Source organism: Dermacentor variabilis, chromosome 6 (assembly GCF_050947875.1).
Source record: "Dermacentor variabilis isolate Ectoservices chromosome 6, ASM5094787v1, whole genome shotgun sequence".
In the NCBI taxonomy this organism is placed as follows: Eukaryota; Metazoa; Arthropoda; class Arachnida; order Ixodida; family Ixodidae; genus Dermacentor; species Dermacentor variabilis.
The window spans coordinates 102,615,516-102,636,240 of NC_134573.1; the positions used below are offsets into that span (position 1 = coordinate 102,615,516).

The 20,725-nt window shown below is 47.2% G+C and overlaps 1 protein-coding gene across 3 annotated transcripts in view; it reads left to right on the forward strand.

Annotated features, from left to right (window-relative positions):
- The window catches only part of SIDL (SIDL trafficking protein particle complex subunit 10), a 108,286-nt gene extending 91,829 nt beyond the window's left edge, over positions 1–16,457 (forward strand). For 2 of the 3 annotated variants that reach the window (XM_075695369.1, XM_075695368.1), the window contains exons 20-24: positions 6,491–6,649; positions 10,040–10,217; positions 10,305–10,337; positions 14,816–14,965; positions 15,391–16,457. In XM_075695369.1, coding sequence (XP_075551484.1) covers positions 6,491–6,649; positions 10,040–10,217; positions 10,305–10,337; positions 14,816–14,965; positions 15,391–15,524 — 654 coding nt within the window. In that variant the 3' untranslated portion in view covers positions 15,525–16,457. The remainder of the gene's footprint in view (positions 1–6,490; positions 6,650–10,039; positions 10,218–10,304; positions 10,338–14,815; positions 14,966–15,390) is intronic. The other variant, XM_075695370.1, reaches the window with a different exon arrangement.
- Positions 16,458–20,725: the final 4,268 nt, after the last annotated feature.

Here is a 20,725-nt window from a genome sequence, read left to right on the forward strand (position 1 = left end):
TGGCTGTCGTGACCGATTCCACCTCTACACGTCAAATCGTCTCCTTCTGACTGGCGCCACAGTTGGTTGCTCAGTAACATAACCTCCGCCTGTAAAGACGCCGTCTTGGCACTAACTATAAGGAAGATGAACTCGCGGCAAAGTAACGCTTTAGCCGGGACATATGCATAACGTTCGTGGGGACATGCGAGTCCACTGGAGCGATCTTGTAGTTGGCATCGCCAAGCTGATGCAATATCTTGTAGGGCCCTGTGTAGCGTGGCAGCAGCTTGTCAGACAAGCCGATGTGGTGACATGGTGTCCGTAGGAGGGCAACGGATCTAGGAGGAAATCAAACATCCTGATGTCGAAGGTTGCCGGGGCATTACAAAGGCCGAGTGGCATAACCTTGAATTGGTAGAGGCCGTCAAGTGTTACGAAGGGAGTTTTCTCACGGTCCATGTCATCTACCGAGATTTGCCAATAGCCTGATCAGAGGTCTATGAATGAAAAGTACTTGACTCCGTGCAGGCAGTCCAAGGCATCATCAATGCATGGCAAGGGGTACACATCTTTGCGTGTGATTTTGTAATGGTGTCTGTAATCCACACAAAAGCACCATCTGCCATCCTTCTTTTTAACAAGGACAACAGGGGATGCCCATGGACTGCAATATGGCTCAATAACACCTTTCGTCAACATCTTATTGTCTTCTCATTGTATCACTTGCTGTTCAGCATGTGAAACATGGTTCGGCCGGCGGCGTATCGGATTGGCATCTCCGGTGTAAATACGATGGGGGACTACCGATGTCTGGGCTAAAGGGCAGTCATCAAGGTCAAAAATGTCACAGTAAGTTTCCAAGAGACGACGGAAGTAAGCAGCTTGTGCCAGAAGAAGATCAGGTGCAATCATCTTGCTAAGTTTGTCGGTGAATTGGAGGTTCCTGTAGAGGGTGACGGAATTTCGGTGTTAAGAGCCGATATCTTGCAATTGTTCGCAGGCGAGATGTCGCCCAAAGACATGCCTCTGAGAATAATTTGAGTCAAGCAGTTAAAGTTAAGTCGAGGGAGCAAAGTCTGATTGCCTGTAACAGTGAGCACGGTACAAGGAATGGCCAAATTTCTTTCAAGCCTTATGTCAGCGGTGGGACGTACTGAATAGGTGCCATCGGAAACAGGTGGGAACAATAGTAGAGTGATGTATATAGCGGCTTGAGGCGACAGGCACATGTCTTTGGGAGAGCATAACCGTGGTTGTGTGACTGGTGGACTATAGCAGCCGTGGGGCAGTTCAAGCTAAATAACACTAGACGTGTGATCTAAAAGGGCTCAATGGGATGATAAAAAGTTTAAGCCAAGTATAATGTCATAGGGGCATTGTTCCAAAATGGCAAACAAAACAGTCGTGAGGCACCCCACGATGCCAATGCGAGTGGTGCTCATACCAAGCACGGTAAGCGTTCCTCCGTCAGCGAAGCAGAAGGTGTGTGATGCAGCGGGTACGAGAACTTTATTCAGGCGTCGGCGCAATCGGACACTCATCACGGATACGTGCGTGCCTGTGTCAAGGAGCGCTGGGACACTGACGCCATCAACTAAAATGTCCATCAAGTTCTGTTTGGTTGGCAAAGTGATCAAAGGGTTTTGCGGTTGAGTGCGTCAAGGAGTGCTGGGACACTGACACCATTGACTAAAACGTCCATCAGGTTCTGTTTGGTCAGTAAAATGATCAGAGGGGTTTGCGGTTGAGTCGTCAATGCAGCGTCACCTCCAGGAGGTGCATCGCTTCGTTTTGCGGAGACGGGCGTCAAGCTGCATTGGGGACTGTGGGCGACGTGCCTGTGGTGATTGGGACGATGATCGACGAGCTGATGGCAAACAGGACTGGTGGTGTCGGAATGACGAAAGGAACTGTTCCAAGGAGCATGAGCATCATTCTTTGGCTTTTGCAGTGCCAATGGAGGTTGCTAACGACGCTTGCTCTGTTTGGGGCGATAATAACTAGTGAATGACAGTCACAGAGGGGAGGAGACAGTACTGTTGTTACAATGGCGAGCAAAGTGACCAATACACCAGCAGGCAAAACTTTGTGGCTGATCGTCTGCAGTTCGCCACTCGGCTGGATTTCTGTAGCGTGCAGGATACCAGGGACCAGTCGATGGACCTTGAGCATGAGACAGCCGTGAAGCTGTAACGGCACATACAAAATGAACTCCAAGATTAGTGAATTCTTTACGGTCTATTGCCTGCACAAATGGTGCTGTGGGCAAGTTGTTCGGTTCACTGGGGCAGGAAAAGAGGGCTGCAGGAGCCATAGCTTGAAGTTCTCGCTGCACTATTCGTGTCAGATCATCTGGTGATGATGGTTGCTGCACTTCTATAGTCGTGTACAACTTTAGAAAAAAGGGGCATTTACTCTGCCAAGGCGAATGCACACGAGCTTCCAATGGGCGTGCACTCTAGAATGACATCACGAGCCGGGCAGCCGGTGACCCCGCCGATGGACGAGATGGCCGCCCACGCATCGAACTGGGCCGAGTCACGTCAGTCGTATGCGTCTGCCCCTCATCAGAGTGAATTCGCAAACTGTTTGTGGTGGTCTATCATACTGGAAATATTATGGCGAGCTTACGATGCATCATTTGTGCCGCATGCGTTTATTCTGAGCCGTAATCCGGTGACGAAAGATTGCAGTGAGCATCGCTATATGTGAATTGGCGAGACTGCAGGCATGAAAAAAAAAAAAAAAGAACGTGAAAAGGAACGAAAAAAGAAAAAACATTTCACATTCCTGAAAATAAGGTGTGAAAACTCAACACACACACACACAAAATATAAATCTGATGCAATTTAAAACCAAGAGTATTTATTTAAAATGATGGATGAAGCGTTTTTGTATCTTTCCTGCCTCAATCGTCTTCTCACCCGAGGTTTGTAATGGTTTCGATAAATGCATTGTTTTTTTTAAGCACTTGTTAAATAGCAACTGATTCATTTTAAGCTCGGAAAACAAGTAGTAAGTGTGCCGTCTACATGTAAACCAGCGCAAAAGCAATGCGGAGCTGCTCTTTCTTCTTTTGTCCCTTGCAACGAAGCTAAAAAGCAGACGACGCGCAGCATTGTAGAAGGCAGGGGGTTATTTGTCTCCCGCGATCCGGTATGTGCTGTAGCATTCCAATCACGAGAGCTCTACCAAACGAGTCATCAAAACACAAAAGTCTTTATTTATACCGAGAATACGCATTTTAGAAGCACAGTATTTTTGAGTGGGACTATTTCAGTCGCGGAGGCAATCGGCTGTCACGCTTCAATCGTGTGGGTGGGGCCTCCCCTTTTTTCTAAAGTTGTACCCGACTATAACCTGTTGTCACAAGAGGATGTCACAGCTGTGTTCTGCAGATGTGTGAACGGCGTTTCAGTGCGGCGGCTCTTGGCCTGCTCTGAGCTTTGACACTCTTTTATAATGTCCTGTACTGTTTCACAATTTCTGCACATGAGCAGGTTGAAAGCATCGTCAGTGATCCCCTTCAGTACATGCCCAACATGGTCTCAGCTATATTGCTGTCGGCCTCACAACACAGAGCCAGCACGACCTGGATGTAAGAAATGTATGATTCTGTGGACGTCTGGGTGCGGGTTGCTAGTTCTTTCTTAGTGGTGCTCTTCCACCCGATGGGATGGCCGAATAAGTCCCTCAGCTTCTGTTTGCACGTGTCCCAGTCATTAAGCTCTTCCTCGTGATTGTCATACCACACCTTCGCCGTGCCTTGTAGGTAGAAGACCAAGTTAGCCAACCTAATCGTTGGGTCCCATTTGTCGTGGGCACTTACACACTCATATGGGGTGATCCAGTCTTCCATGTCGAGGTAGTCGGTGCCGCAGAACATTCCTGGATCCTGCGGCTGAGCCAGCAGAACCGTCGCGGTTGTAGGTGTTGATGTGGGCCGCATATTGGGTCCTGTTTCATCCGTCATGTTATCCAGCCTGAGGTGACGACCACTGCAGAGCTCTGTTGTTGTTTCTCATGGGTACCCCACACCTCTTACCCATTCGTTGCAGAAGTCGCATATAAAGTTGTATTTACAGTATTTAGAATAGAGACAGCAATGCATAAACAAGGTGGCTGTCGAGACCGATTCCACCACTACATGTGAAATCGTCTTCTGACTGGTGCCACTCTTGGTTGTGCCGTAACAGTATTGATTACTTCATTATACTCATTATTGCATGTACTGCAATATGAACCTCTATGAGCATTTCAATGGAATATGAACCTCTATGAGCATCTCAATGGAAATTTCACTTGAGGGAAATTCCAAATTACCATCAAAAAACATTGTAAGAAAACAGAATATAACAGAATAATGGATATAATGAATTAAGTGAACTTCCTGTTGATATCCACAAGGGGAATTTCAGTTCATTATATTCATTATTTCATTATCTCTCGTTTTGTTATATAACGAGGTTCAACGGTAATTTCATTTTTATGCCTCACTGGCACCTCCTTAAAACCAAAGCTAGCAAAGCCTTGTTAATGCAATTTTGTTTTTGTAGTATTCGCCGACCACGCACAAATCACAGGACAAAACCAAGCCACTAAGTCATAAAGGCTGCGTTTGCAATTTGCACAATTTGCCATGTGTGTTCCATTCACCGCTTTTCATCCACCATTCATGGCTGGCTGATCCCACTGTAACACGGGACCACTGATGCTGACCACTGACGAAGTGCGAGAATCGTGAAAAGGAATAATATAAAAGGCATCACTAAAATATTGCGGCCATGAACTGTCTAGGCCAAAGACAAGCATACATATGCGCGGAGCAATGCGTTGACAAACTTAGGCCGCATTCTCAGAGGATTGCTTTCGAAGATGCTTTCGCTTTCATGACATTTCGCGGGACTAGCACTGGACGCATAGACGGGTAGCAGTGTTTCGCATTGTGATAAGATAGGATACTTGGCATTGTGCCAAGAATACAGTCAGTACTTTACCAAGAATGAAGAGACACCGAGGCATCTTGTGCTAGTCACGTGAAAATTGAAAGTATGTGTTCCCAAAAGTGACGATCTGAGAATACGGCTCATCTTTTTCGGCCATTTGTGGAATAAGGTCACTTATTTTCTGTTGAATCTGGTATTTGGGACTCTAGGTTATTTGGACTTTTTGGCAGTCCTCGTCAAGTCCGAATTATTGGTCGGCGACTGTATTGGAAATCAGTGGGCCATTGCATCAAAAGGAGGGGAAAATATAGAAAGGACTAGGCATTGACAAGACTGATTGGTTGTGGCAGAAGACAGGTCAGACATTGATATTCTTAAAGTGTCATCCAACTTCATAACATTTTGACAAAGTTTTGTGCGTGCATAAGGTTTTGCATGGCCTCTGAGGCCTCTTTATTTTTCTTTATGAGAGAAGCAGTGCCGCTATCATCTGTAATTGGTATATGACAAAACAGGTCACATACCGTGTTCCACTAGGACAGGGATAGGTAGCGCCACTGATTGGTTACTGATAAAATTGCCATTTTCTCTCTGGCATAAATGTAGGTGATGTGAGCTTTTAAATTTCTCAGGACATAACAAGCAAGTACTGCATCCAAGTACAGCGTTAAACAAAAGACAGCAAAATATACCAGCTCTGTGGGAAATTTGAGAGGAACCATCTGAGTGGTTTTACCAAAAGAACCAGTTCTATCTCTTACTAATGCATTGTGCTGTAGGTGACACTGAAAACTAACTGTAGATGAGTGGCATTACTGCACTTGCTATTGGTTATCTAATAATGCTTCTTACTTGAAGATAGTGTAGAGTCTCCTTGTGATGAACATGAAGCAGCATTTATATATATGTGTTTATTTCATCAGAAATTAAAGAAGTTTAACAACAAAAATGCCCCGAGAATATATTTTGTCGGCACTCTTTTCCTCCACTTTTTTTCATTTCTTGTCACCCGTGACACGAAAAGTGTGAGTTCGAATCCCATGAATGTTGTAGAAGTTCGTTGCTTTTCTACACTTGCCCATCCCTTATTCTTTCCCAGTTCGGGTCTAAATTCCAACCTTGCACAGAAGTTACATTTGAGTGAGCTGGCACGAATTAATTAAAAGGATGCAAACCAAGAAAAATATGAGAAGATGACATATGCATCAGCGTGTGGCCATGTGCGTACAGCATTACAAAGGCATTACAGGCCTACGCAAGCATTACAGCAGAGCAAACGTCCACCTATATTAAAGCAGATTTTGGTTCAGAGTATGAGGCCACTGATACCATTGCCAGCCATAGCATTGCGTGTCTCGGGGAGCTCAATCAATATGTAACACAGCACAGAATCTTTCCTTGCGTGCTTGAAGTTTTTTTGGAAACTGGAAAATTGGGGTGTCAACCAGGGCTGCTCGCCTCATCGGCAGAGCACGCAAAGCAAGTGCGTAAACTAGTACTCCGCCTAGGTTTTTCCATTGATAGTGTGAAAGAGAGAGACCACGCTGTTTGCCTTTATCCAGAGAGTGAGTCCTGCTCAAATGGCGTGCTTCCTTTGGGAGCTGCTCAACGCCGAGGGCCAGCCGCTGCGCCTCTCCTTCTCAGTGCTGTATGCACACGGCACGGGCGAGGATCGTGTCGAAAACAGCTTCAGCCACACCTTCCGCATCGAGGATTACCAGGTGTGTGTGTGTCTGTGTGTGTGTGTGTGCGTGTGCGCGCGCGCGTTCACGTGTGTGACTATTCAAGCACGTTCGGCACTTATATGAATGGCTCTTGAAGAGAGACTGAAGGCAAGCTTTGAATCAACACACTTTATGCACATCACACACCTGCTGTAGTGGCTGAGTAGTTATGGCAACCTGCTCCTAGGTCACAGGCTTGATTCTCGGCTGCCACGGCCGCATTTCAATGGAGACAGATTACAAAAACATTCACGCGTCTTGCTTTGGATGCAAGTTGAAAAAGCCAAGCTTACAAAAGTAATTCGGAGTCCCCCGCTGCTATGTTCTCATTGTTCATGTGCTGTTGAGACACTCGGTTCCAACAAACTTGTCATCAATCTAGAATGTCAAATCACTCTCCTAGAAGCCTGCCAATATTTGTTTCATGCCAAGAGATGACTTAGCTGAAGAAGAAATTGTGAATAGAAGCGCTGCGCTAATCTTCCGTATTTCAAGCCACCTGCGGTGAAAGGAGCCTAATAAATACCAGCTGCGCTGCCAATCTTAAGGTTGTGCTCAGCTGGTCACTAATGCCTGCTTTGAATGAAAGGTCTGCTCAGAGAGGGTGCCACACTCACTCAGATAGCACGAACAGAGCAATATGAGGTAGGTATTCACTGAATTCTTCAGCAGAAAAATCTAGTAACATGGGCCAAACCACATTTTCTTTGAATATTGAAATGCAGCACGATTGATTTTCCAGTTAGTACTAGTTGACTGTAGTTTACGAGTCATAAATAGGGCTTGTAGCTTCATGGGAACTGGTATTGCATTTTTCTCAGTGGCTATGCCAGTCCTGTCTAATGTTTACTACAAGTTCTCTGTGGCAAATTAGAGAACTAATCTCTAGCTTTAGGTTGATTTAATGCTTGCATTTGTACTTCACCTTACCAACTCCATGTAGTGCAGTGAAATTGTGGGTCGTGTCGGCCAACCAGGAGAAAAGGAGCCATGAGAATGGCTCCTCTATTGTTCACCTGTGATTGCCTGCCACATGAAGCTAAGTGAATAGAAGCTCTGGATTATAGCAGTGCACCATGTGTGAGCCTCCCTTCGTTCTCTGGAACTTGCAGACTTCTTTCGTTACTGATAGACTGACATGAGCCCTAGCCTAGCTGCATTGCAAAGATTTGGCAAGATGGGAGTGTTGTGTTCCTTTCACATATTTTTTGTTCTCTCCAGAAGCAGCTAATATAAATGGCAAGATATTTCTCTTAACTACACGGCCCACCTTATGCATGCTGTATATCCTGATTTACAATGCAGGAGTGCTTTAACTTTGCAGACTGATTATTGCTGCTGTGGCTGTGTTGCTGTGCCAGTACACTTCTCTAATAGCAACACCTTGTGAAGCAATACTGAAATATGTTGAGACTGAACTGTTGCTGTAAATTGAGTCTGGGCCCTGCCATCCTTACACAGAAGTTTCGTTATGAATGTGATCTTCATATGGTAGGTTTTCTTTATACTCTGGCAACAACACCCTCAGGTAGAAACAGAGCATTTTCATTACGTTCATTAAACGCAGCCACAGGATGTTTTCACCTAGTGCTTTTGTTCTGTGCTGCATTTCAGTGTGATGGTATTACAATAGCAAAGCATGTATGGTGTTCAAATGCTTGCTAGTGATGTTTATGTACCAAGTGCATACCGTATGTATTACTATACTGTACCTTCCCAGCTAGTATGTGCAAGATTGAACTTGGTATCAACTGCAGGCGCCCGCCATTCCACACCACCTGTCACTGCAGCTTTAGTGGCTATGGCGTTCTACCGCTTAGCACAAGATTGCGGGTTAAATTCCTTGCCACTGCTGCTGCGTTTAAATAGGGACAGATTGGGAAAACGCTCAGTTTATGTACTGAGATTTCTGCTACCATTAGAGGGGTCCGAACCAACCCTCGGGCTTGGTGAAAAGATGCAGTCCACGGATAGCATATGCTGCTGCAGACATCTCAGTCGAATTTTGCAGTTGTGTGCAGTGAATGGAGCTTGGAAGCGGAGTTCTAAGTCGCCTTTTTCTCAAACATTCTCTTTTCAACAGAAGCCTGCCTGCTTCTCACTCTTTTCGGGACACTTTATTTTGTAATATAGCAGATTCCCATATCCAGCTGCTATTGGGCAATAGCTGATATCAGTCAAGGAGGATGTTTGGATCGGTGCACTTCTTCCTGCTGTTAGTGTGTATGTTTACTTACGCAGTTTAATAAACAGGCTGAAGTAAGCGAAAATCTGCTTTCTAATTTTGGTAAGAATTGCGTACTTGCTGAACAAGCCGACTATCGCCTACTCACGCTCAGTCGCGGCCGCCCGCATACGAAGTGAATTTGGGCCAGACTGCTTATTGATGTCGTAGTCATCAGGTCTCTGTGATTTCGATTAGTTTTGAACACTCAACTAGCCTCAAACTGTGCAAAATTTAAGGACATACCACAAGCATGCTTGCCAGCGTGCCCTCACTCCTGGCTAGATGCCTTGGCAGACTTCACTTTGTATTGAGCTATTGACAGTGAACATCCAAAATCAAATTTGAACTGCATGCCACAGTGACGTTCAGTAGGCAGAGCATTGTGGGCATGCGCAGCTTTACTGTAGCCTTCGCAGTGCAAGGCATTGAAGAAGGAGCAGGAGCACCGTGAAGGGGACCATTTATTGCCAATAACTCCGCTTTTGCTTCACGCATTGAACTACTCTGTGCGTAAAAGTATTTCTGAAATAGTCTAGTTGAACTTCAAATGCATTTCCTGACTTCAATAAAATGTGATTCGGGCCACTTTGATGAACTCCAGATGGGAAAGTTTATCCAGAGTTTCCCACTATTGTGTCCCACATAGACAAGCTGTGAGACATAAAGGCAAGCTGTAAAACATGATGCTCATGAAGGGCGCAGATGCGGCATCCATTCGATTACTAGGGACATAGATTGCATATCTAAATGATTAACTCCCCACCCCCTGCACACACACAGGATATCCTAGTCATGAATGGAATAATTTTTTGTGCGGGTGCTTTCTTGCTTTCTTTCACATTTTTTTTTTACCTATATCATTTGCAACTTTGCAGTAAGCTTCAAAGGAAACCCAATACGGGTTTCTAATTTGTATCATCAGTGCCTGTTTCGTCCATTTCTCCTGTATGATTCTTGCGCCGCTTACCATATGACGTCATAACGAAGAAGACTGGCGAAAAGCATTTAATTTGCTTTTTTATTTGTTTATTTATACCATGCAGTGCAAAATAAGATGGCTCTGTGGCTTAAGGTGACACCTGACTGGGATCTCGGAGCCATCTTGCAGTACATGACTGTCTTACTTTCTTTTTTTGCCTCCCCAACCTCTGTCCCCTCAGACTCTATACACAGTACGTGTGCGAGTGGAGCCGCAGTCTGGAGCTGAGTTCTGCCGGACAGACTGCGCATGTAGCCTGCACGTGCAAATCAGTCAGCTGCAGACAACAGCGCCATCCGCAATCATGTATGAGCTTGTTCCAGATGCGACTGCCTGGGCCGTGCTTGGACGCACCGCAGGTGGGTACCTATGTCCTTCCATTGCGATGTAGAGTTGCGAGGTTTGAAGCAGACGAGTTTTTGTTAGTGCCACCTTTGCTGCTGCAGGATCACATTCGGGACACGAAAAAGAAGGCCTTCGTAAGTACTCGCGGATTCCTTTTCAACACTAGGCGGTGCTGCAGTGTGCTCTCATTCGCAGATGCTTTTGAATTCTGAGAGTGGCCTTTGGGTTTCCTTTCAAGATGTAGGTGTTATCTTGAAGTTTCAAAATAATTTGTTATGCTGTGACTCCCAAAGGGACACTAAAGGCAAATACTAAGTAAAGCTAAAGTGATAGATTAGTGCTCGAGTCTCTCTAAGGTGTCAATGTTATCACAAACACAGCCTTAATAACCGAGAAATCGAAGTAAATGCAGGACATGATTAGAGCACTTGCCCGATGATGAAAGCACTCCTCAATTAAATTCTGTCACTATTACTCAACTACTCGTTGCAAAAAACATCCTCGTATTGTATTATAAGATCAAATAAAATGCTTCTTGTCCAGTTCCATTTCATGTTCAGAAAAAAGAACTCATTGAAATTACCGTTGACAACGATGGTCAAAAATTTCTTTTTCACTCGACTGTGTGCCGCCCACGTTTTCGCGTTTCAGTACTTTCCTGATCGCGTAGTGCCACAGTGGTTTTGCTGGCTCGCGAAACTCGCACAAACTGCAAGTAGTAGGAAATTCAACTTCCATGTGATGTCGCGGGATGCCTGAATGGTCTATGCCACTTGACCAAAGAGCAGCTGCAGTGGCGAATCCGCCGCTCTGTCTTGGCTCGGTGCTGCGATCTGTCGAGCGCCGTTTTTCTCACCAACGGCAGCAAAGAGCGGTGGCGGTGTATGCAACGTCACCACTTCCCGGGTTGGTTGGGTGGCGAGAGATTTGAATTTCGAAAAAGGTATTCGGACCCTTCAGATACAATTTCCTCATAAACTAAGTCTTTTCTTGGCACGAAACAAGCATTGCGAGGTTTCTGGAAAGGTACTTAAACAGTCCGTGTTGACTTAGCATTTGCCTTTAGTGACCCCTTACCTCTGTTTCATACATAGCAGGCAGTGCTACGAAGGCTAAAGACTTCCCTCACTGCTCTTATCTGTGACCAAGAAATAGTGAAACATATATTAAAGCAAGGCATAGGTATAATTTGCGTAATTTAATAGAATAAAATAAAATAGAAGTTTATTTACCACATAAGTACAGTTGAACTCACTTATAACGATACCGGTTTTAACAGTATATCGCTTATAACAATGAAGAGCTTCTGCACTGCCGACTTATGTATGTTTTCTATGGAGAAATAACCTGCTTACTGCAATGAATGTCCCCATGCTGCATTATCGGTTATAACAATGAAGTCTGGCTGCTGAGTGTCCATGCCAAAAGGTAATGGAATGCGAAGTCCTTGAAAAAAAAAAGTAAAAGTGCAATTCGAGTCGCTGCACAATCGCCAGCCACCCCAACTGCTGCCATGCGCTTCTCTGCTGTCCCTCTTTCACCCCTCCGAACACGAATGGGCTGCGCCCATAGCTCTGGGCCACGCCACCCTCCGAAACACAAACGGACCGCCCAAACTGTGCTGAAAACGCTGCCGGTGCTGCTCCCAGATTGCTCGCTGGATCCTCATTCTGCGCAATTATGCTAATGGATTAAGTCGCTCGTGCTTGTCTTTGTTCGTTGCGTTGAAGTCGTTCCTGGCTGCGTAATTTATCAGCCTCGTTTCGCTAGCCACTGAAACGGAACATGGCTGATCCACCCGCTGATCATCAGCAGTGCACAACATTGTCGGTCAATAGAAAGAGCACTGCTATAGATTTGGAAACGGAGTGCCTGAATCCTCGTATCCGATCAGGCGATTGTTGTGAACATGCTTGCATCGTGTAACGACAGTGACGGCTACGACGGCGGTGCTGACACAGTAGGGCAGGCTGCCTCAACAATGTCCCCACAGGAGGTCCTGTAGTTGATTCAGGCACTCTGGGGCTTCGTTTTCGCGAGGAACCTTCCACTGCACTACGTGGAGCACCTGGATACCTTGGAGAAGGATGTCGGCATGCTTCGCGTAAAGCAAGCAAAGCTGATGGACATGCAGTTTTCTCGTGCAAGCCAGTGGGAAGTACATGGCGAGATGCTCGTGGCGATCTCGTCCCAGCGTTTCTTCTAGATTTCTCAAGCTGAGATGCTGCCGCGGTAACCTTCCCGCATTTTTCAAAAGGCACTTTTTGTTGCCATCAAAGCAATGTTTCAGCGGAGCTCATATGTCACTTGCCGCCCGTGACCCCCGTTTGCAGTTGTTATAGCAGTACCATTCTTGAATGCCGATGGCTGCAGCTTGTTAACAAGGTATGGTCGCAGTGTGCAGGAAGCAGAGTTAAACAGTTAAACGAGTCAACACAATCTGAAGCCGGATGGAGGAAGGTGGTGGGGAGGAGAACTGGCCTCCCTGCCATTATAGATTTCTCAGAACAGCTACGCCATCACCATTTTGATTTATTTTTTTTCATGCAACCCAGTTATAACAATTATCGGTTATAACAATGGAATTTTCGTGGCACTTGGATATTGTTATAAGTGGGTTCAACTGTACACTGATGATCAATATCACGTGAGCGACGACCGCATGGCGTGTCAGCGGCCTTGTAGTGGCGAGGGACAGCAGGATTGGCAACTTTATGTGCGGTCGTTCAAGATGAATTCTAGTTCGAACGTATTCTGCAGCGGAGTTCTCTTTAGGGGTGCACCTCACCTCTACAAGGCCACTGACATGCCGTGCAGTCGACGCTCACACTATATTGTTAAGGAATCGCTAGGGTGTACATAAGCGGTTGCAATGGCAGGGTAAAAGCTGCATAACAGCACTAACAAGGAGATCCCACCTCCTTGCAGCAACGTGGCAACATATTTATTATGCATACTTGTGGCAAGATAAGAAAACAATACTTATATCAAGAGCAGAAATTTCACAACTGTGAAACAGCAAAGAAATACTTCTCTAGTCACCAACAAAAAAAGTTAGAATTCACAAAAGCATTTGCAGTAATGTGTTTTTAGATACATGACATATGTTTTCATCGCTTAGTTTGTACTTGTTAAGTGATGGGAAGACATAGGATAGTGTTCGAGAGCCTTAACTGGTTTGTGGGCACGGAATTGCCCAGTGTTCAGTGTATCAATATAGCAGAAAGTCTGATTCTGTAGTAAGTTTGCAATGTTTCTTATGTGGGTATAGTATTCTTAATCATCTCACATTTAAAAGAACACATAAGTTGACCTTGGTAAAGGTGGTCAGGTGCCACTCCAGATGCGAGCCAATTTGCCATTGAACAGTCAAGCGGCACAATTCTGCGACTAGCGGCCACAGCACACAGATAGTGCTCATAACCAAGATGTAGTACTATGTCACATAAGGGAAGCACGGAAGTGCACAAATTATATGTGAGTTGTAGTTGTAATATAGTACTAAGGAACTATTTTGCAGAAACCATTGCATATCAAGAACAACTGCACCGCACTGTAAAATGTCAAGAGTGAGATTTCTATGACAGAACTATGCCTGGGTGGCTTCCACAGTGTTGGCTGCTAAGTATGAAAGTGTATGTAGTGAAGACTAATGATGCAACATGCTAGGTCAGGCTTCAATGACTAGGAAAACATGGCTGATTTGCAGAAGCAGCTGGTGAGTTCGTTGATGGTCTACATGTCCTGTGTAAATGCTTTATCCTGCCTACAAAAAACCAAAAGTGTGTTGACAATGCCATTTAGTTGCCTGCTTTGAACCTCTAGTACATGAGGGCGAATCCGAAAGTCTTTGCCCCTATTAGCCAAATTGCGGCTGTAAATGTGAAGTCAACATATCCATTCCCAGCAGTGGACCTTTCTTGGACTGGCTCGGCCTTATCTGCCGGCAGCTCCATGGCATGGCGCTGCTGTCAGTTGCTGAAGATGGCGGTTGCACTTCACATGTCCACGGCATATGAGCAACAAAGTGCATTTCATTTTCTAGGGAGCAAGGGATGAACGCTAACAGAATCCAAAGGAAAATTCAGCCCACGTATTGCGAAAGGTGTCTCGCTCTGAGAAGTGTGAGGTGGTGGTGGCATTAGTTTGCAAAAGGCCGTGAAGACTTGCATGAAAATGAGCATTCGGGGTAGCCGCATGCGTCACTGACTGACGACAGGGGTACCTCAAATTTAGTGCTGCAATGGGACATACGATGGGCCTGAATCAGGATGGGGACTATGTGGAAAAATAGTGTAAGGTACGTAGAATAGTATGTATATTTGTAATTACCTGTGTGTACCTTATTTTGGCTAATAAAAATAGGGGCAAAGACTTTCTGATTCGTCCTGTGTGCTCAGGATTAACTACTTGGTTCTGTACAGTTTCCTGTCAGATTTTCATGTAGACAGTGCCTTGCTTGACAAAACAAACACTGCAACTTCGACCCTGAAAGTGCGGTGTGGCAAACTCTGATGTAATGTTGCATAATGCCTTGCTCAAGCCTGCAGCAGCATTTGCCAAGTTTTGCAAGCACTATGGAACTTGTCTTGCCTTCTTTATCTATGTGCAGGGGTGTTGCAGCTGAGCCCTGAGCAGCGTGAGCAGACCGTCATGCTGGAAGTGAAGCCACTGCAGGTCGGGTTCTTGCCTGTGCCCACAGTGAGGCTGTCACGTTACATCCCGCCGTCCTCGTCCGGGGGAACACCCTCCAAGAGCCTCAGTAAGCTGGTGGAACATTGCGATCACAGCTCTGGCCTTACGTAAAGTCAGGGACAGGCTGTGGGTTCAAATCTGACTTATTCATGGGGTTTCTTGATGTGATTACCTTGTTGTTATTGTTACCTTATGTGTAGCTATGTGTAGCTCAAAGCCGATTTCAAATCTTTCTAATCTATTTCGGTACAATGTAAGGGTTCCTCCCACTCCATTCTACTCATTTCTTATCATTCACAATTGGCCATTCATGTTGATAATGTAGACAAGCCCCTGACGAACCATGAACAGGAATAACATTGGAATAGAATTGTTACGTGGTCCCGGGCCTTGGTGTGTCCTTGAGTTCCTTGTAGTGTCAACTTCAATGCTTGTTCAGGGCAACTGTGCATAATACTGCCTCTCCCCATGTTCTCTCTTTCTTTTATGCAGGTTCTGAAGGCAGCAGTGCGCAGGGCACCGCCAAGCTGGAGCCATTCCTGCCTGGCCAAATATACAATTGGAGCCGAGCCACGCAAGTGCACGTGCTGGCACCTTCGACCAGCAGCTGTGAGCCACCCGGCTGACAAGATGCAGCATCTCGTGTGCGTTAGAAAGGCCTCATGAGAGTGGGAAACCCCTTGCCACCACCCTCAGCGCTGGCCTCGCCTGTACTATTCGCCACGCCCCACCCCCTCCTCCCTTCTGGGCCACTGTACAAAGAGAGACAAGGAAAAAAAAAAAAGAAAGACTGCCTGCTCCCCTTTGAGGAGCTTGACAGGGACGTTTTCTCCGCCCGTTGTCGTCGTACTTCCTATCCTCTTAGGATAGCCTCGTCGTAATTTCATGTTCTGTGGGCCAGTCTTAGCGCCTACTGTCCTGCCTGCAGTGCACCACCCTGGAATGAGTGGCTGATGTGCGTGAGACTCTGATGAAAGAAAAGAAGCCTGAAAAACATTGTGGTGATATTTTTGCCGCACTTCTTGTAAATGCTGTGCTTGTTTGCATAGTCCGCCTGTGTTAAATATCCCCTCCTTACAGCAGGCCTCCTCTAAAAAAAAATATAGAAAGAACTTTCTCCTCTCCTGTGGTAATATATCAGTGACATGCCTGATGCCCTCCTTGGTGTTTCGCGAATTGGTGTCCAACCGTCTTTCCTTTACCCTACTTTGTGTGTATTATGGCATGCAGGCCTTCCTTTCCCTCCCAACTCAGTCAGGCCCTGCTTTAGACTGTTGTACAAAGTTGAAGACAAAGTCATTGCTTCTTTCTTTAGGAAACGTGTTACGCCGTCATGACGACAGGCATCACAAAACTCCTAGCCTCCTGTATTAAGGCCTCCTCTCGTCTCCGTCCGAAGAGGCCGCAAGGGTTGTACATGTTCCACAAGCAAAGCAGCACATTGCGGTTGCTTTGTCTTTTGTTTTGCGCACGCCAGGGTTGTTGCGTGACGCTGTTCAGAGGCATGTGTATTGCTCTAGGAAACAAAAGAAGAATAAATAGGCTACATTGTAATTTCATGCTATTGCACTCTATTACCCTGGGACTTCATTGCAAGACAAATGCGAGCCAGCTTTATGCTCTGTGCCTAACTTGGTAAGTTATTCCCATCATGAATGGCGAAAATACAGTACACAACCTCGTTCATACGCTCTGAAAAAAAAAACGCATGAAATAATGCACTAACCGGGAAAACGTACGATCCGGAGTCAGCAAAAAATTCGGCAGACTCGGCTGTAGTTGACGTCTACGACATGCGAAGCGTTGCGTGACTCGTTGCAGCACGACACGCCGACGCATGCAGATCTAATGGAGGCAAAGATGCGCATTTTCGTGTTTGCAGCTTTACGTTTGCGCTTCGCGATTTCGGCCCGGCTCATTAGCTTCTTCGGGCAGAGCATTTTGGCGGAAACTCTTGACACGCCCACTCGGCGAGAATCGTTGCGGTAAGAGTAGCCGGCGCGCGTCGAGCTCGTGGGGCCCGATCTATCCGAGACGCGCAGTTGTTTTAAGACAGCCATTTGAAACCGAAACGAAATCGGGCTTGTGCGCAACGCCGGAATACGACGCCGCCAGAGTGAAACGTGACGCTCGATGTGAGCGTCGTGTTTTGCCATGGCGTCCCCTGCAGCAAGTGCAGCGAACATTTGGGCTATCGCCATTTAAAAGCGTGCAGTGTATACGTTTCCAACGGCACCACGCCACACGTACGCGCTGCGAAACGGGTAATGGAAGGTGCTTATCGCATCGGGATAGCGACGACAGCTGTGAATGGCGACGTGCGACGATCTGCGAGCAGATATCCTGGCAGGAATAGGACACAGAGTGCGTGGCGACGTTTCCACGTGACACAGGCGGACGAGTACTGCGGGGGAGCATGCCGTTGCGGGTGCATATGTACTGCTCGATCGCGCGTGCCTCGCACCCTTTCTCTTGTATATATATATATATATATATTGTGACGCTCTTAGGTGCATAGTGGGTTCACGAATGTGACGCTCTTAGGTGCATAGTTGGTTCACGCCTCAACAAACAGTATGCGGGGGCACCGAAGAGTGGTGAACGAAGAAGACGACGTGTGGCTGGCTGGCTGAATCTCGACAGGCGCTCAGCTGATCAAGGTCATCACTTCTAACTCTTCCCGGCTTCAAAGTAACGCCTTTTGTGGGCGTAACAGAGTGGTGGAGGTGCTGGGTACGACAGAACGTACCACGGAGTCACAACATCCAGAACTTCGCCGGAGCCGTCGTCTTGCCGGTCTCTTGCCAACGACCTTCCCTATGGCTCAGGACGGAGGTGGACAAATGCCAGCTCTAGTTTCACCTTCTCAAAGGTCAGCGCCAATTGGTCTTTTGCGGCACTACATGGAACCACGCTCGTTCGCGGGAAAAGTGGGCGAAGACGTCGACGAGTGGCTGATGCACTACGCAAGGGTGAGCCGCTACAATTAACCGTTGGGATTCTGTCACTCAGCTTGAATATGTTGCGCTCTTTCTGAGTGAGACAGCGCTGATGTGGTATGAAAACCAGGAAGACTCCCTAACAACGTGGGAGCACTTTGTCGAGGAAATTAAGAAGTGTTTTGGCGACACCCATGCCAAACAGAAACGCGCCGAGAGAACACTTGCTCAAAGAGCTCAAGCTCCTAGAGAAACAGGCACTATATACATAGAGGAAATCCTCAAGCTGTGCAAAATCGTAAATCCGCAGATGTCCGAGGAAGACCGAGTCGGACATCTCCTCAAAGGAATCGCAGAAGATGTGTACAATTTCCTCATAAGTCGGGAACACGTTGATTCCGTCTCAGATGTCGTGCGTCATTGCCGTACGTTTGAGACGTTGAAAACACGTCGCATTGTGCCAAAGTTTGGACACCTGGCGAATGTGACAACCATTGCCAGCGTTGATGAGAGCCCGTCTGCCGATCTTTCTTCTACTATACGGCAGATCGTGCGTGAAGAACTACTGCGGCACCAGGAACTTGCGCGCGACGTCATACGACAACCTGACGCTTATTACCCGCAACACATGGCGCCTGCCGCACCCTGCGCTTCCTGGCAACCGGCGGTATGTGTCACAGACGTCAACCACAGAGGTGCTCCATGGCCACGTGAGGACACATTTACGCCCGAACACCGACCTGCAGAACACCCTCGCCCCAGCAGGTTTGCACGCAGACCGACCGTTCCTCCTGTGCAGCAGGCTCAGCCGCTTCGCTCGGCTACACGACCCCCCACGGCTGAGCGCTTCGAAGGGCAGTTCATCAATCGTCGTTTACCTGTGTGTTATAGCTGTGGCGACTTGGGTCACATTGCCAGGTACTGCAATCGCCGCCAACCACCGAGGTTCGACCGATCGACGATGTCTAGGCGGTACCGCGCTCCTCTGGGCGAAATATATTCGCCCTCGCACACATATTCAGCCAGCCAGCCACACGTCGTCTTCTTCGTTCACCACTCTTCGGTGCCCCCGCATACTGTTTGTTGAGGCGTGAACCCACTATGCACCTAAGAGCGTCACATTGAGGAAGCTTGCCTCACCAGCACCCGGAGCCGCTGCGGAACCGTTCTCCAGCATCCGATCGCAGCTTGACACCACCACCCGCTCCTCGTGTAAGCCGATCGCCCTCTCCGCGGCGTCGATACCCGTCGCCACCTCCGGAAAACTAGCCAGCGCGGCCGTTGGAGGTGAGGTCGCTGGACAATCTTCGATGTCGACAGAGATACCTCCAACCATTTGGATGTTTAAGAATAAGGTGTTTGTATTAATTGACGGGGTTTCATCTATGGCCTTAGTGGACACGGGAGCAACCGTTTCAGTGATGAGTCTGGCGTTTAAAAGCCTTCTAGGACGAAAGGTGATGTTTCGCTGGGACCGTGCCGATACGTTTCGCGGAGTGAGTGGGGAGTTGTTGTATCCTGTGGGCGTGTGTAATGTAGACGTAACCTTGGGTGGTCAAATATTTAACGTGGAGTTCGCTGTTCTACCTCATTCTACGCATGACGTAATCCTGGGCCTTGATTTTTTGAAACTGTGTGGTGCCACCGTCGACTGCAAAACGGGTGAAATCAGTGTAGGTACGAGCTTTTCTGCTGCGTTTATGGAAGGCCCACCGTGTCGTGAAAGTGTGCTTTGTGTATCCCGGGATACCGTTGCGCCTCCGTTATCCGCAACGTGTGTTTCAGTCGCATGTTTCCCCGCCACCGACGGAACGTTTGACGCTACCGTGGAGCCCGTTCACCTGAGTTGCATCAAGAGGAATGTACTGATACCGTATTGCACGTTGTCAGTTGTTCAGGGACGCACCAACTTATGGGCCGTAAACTGTTCGAGTGAACCTGCAATACTACCACAGGGTCTGAAACTTGCCGCCTACCATGAAGATCACGTGCTATCGCTCGCCATTCTTACAGAGGCCCTTCATTCTGCGGATGAGGGCCATTTCGCTAATGTCTGCCCTGCGGCGCACTCCTCATTTCTGGCTATGGTAAACAAGTCGCTCAGCACTAAGCAGCGTCACGAAGTGGCGAATATTCTGCTAAAACATGCCCGACTGTTTGACTTCTTCCAGCAAGAGGGACCACCATTGTTTCCTCCTTCTCGTATACACCATCGCATAGATACGGGATCTGCCCAACCGCTGCGACAGAAACCATACAGAGTCTCACCATCGGAACGCAAGGTGATCAATGACCAAGTCCACGAAATGCTAAATAAGAATGTAATCCAAGAATCCTGTAGTCCGTGGGCAATGCCAGTGATCCTGGTTAGAAAGAAAGATGGTACATGGCGATTTTGTGTCGACTACCGCCGCCTCAACACCATCACTAAAAAGAACGTATATCCTCTTCCGCGTATTGATGATGCTATCGACTGCCTCTCATCAGCGTCTTACTTTTCGTCTGTTGACTTGAGGTCGGGGTACTGGCAGATTCCTATGCACGAGGCAGACAAGGAGAAAACGGCATTTGTAACACCAGATGGACTTTTTGAATGTAATGTGATGCCGTTCGGGCTCTGTAATGCGCCTGCAACTTTCGAGCGCTTCATGGAAAACATCCTGCGTGGTTTGAAGTGGGAAGTATGCGTGTGCTATCTAGATGATGTAGTGATTTTCGGGCGCATGTTCAGTGAGCACAACGCACGTCTCAATCTTGTGCTAGACTACTTGGACAAAGCGGGTTTGGTCCTCAACTCGAAGAAGTGCCATTTTGGAGAGCGCCAAACGCTCGTTCTGGGACACCTAGTGGATAAGGACGGGATACGACCTGATCCAGCGAAGACTGCT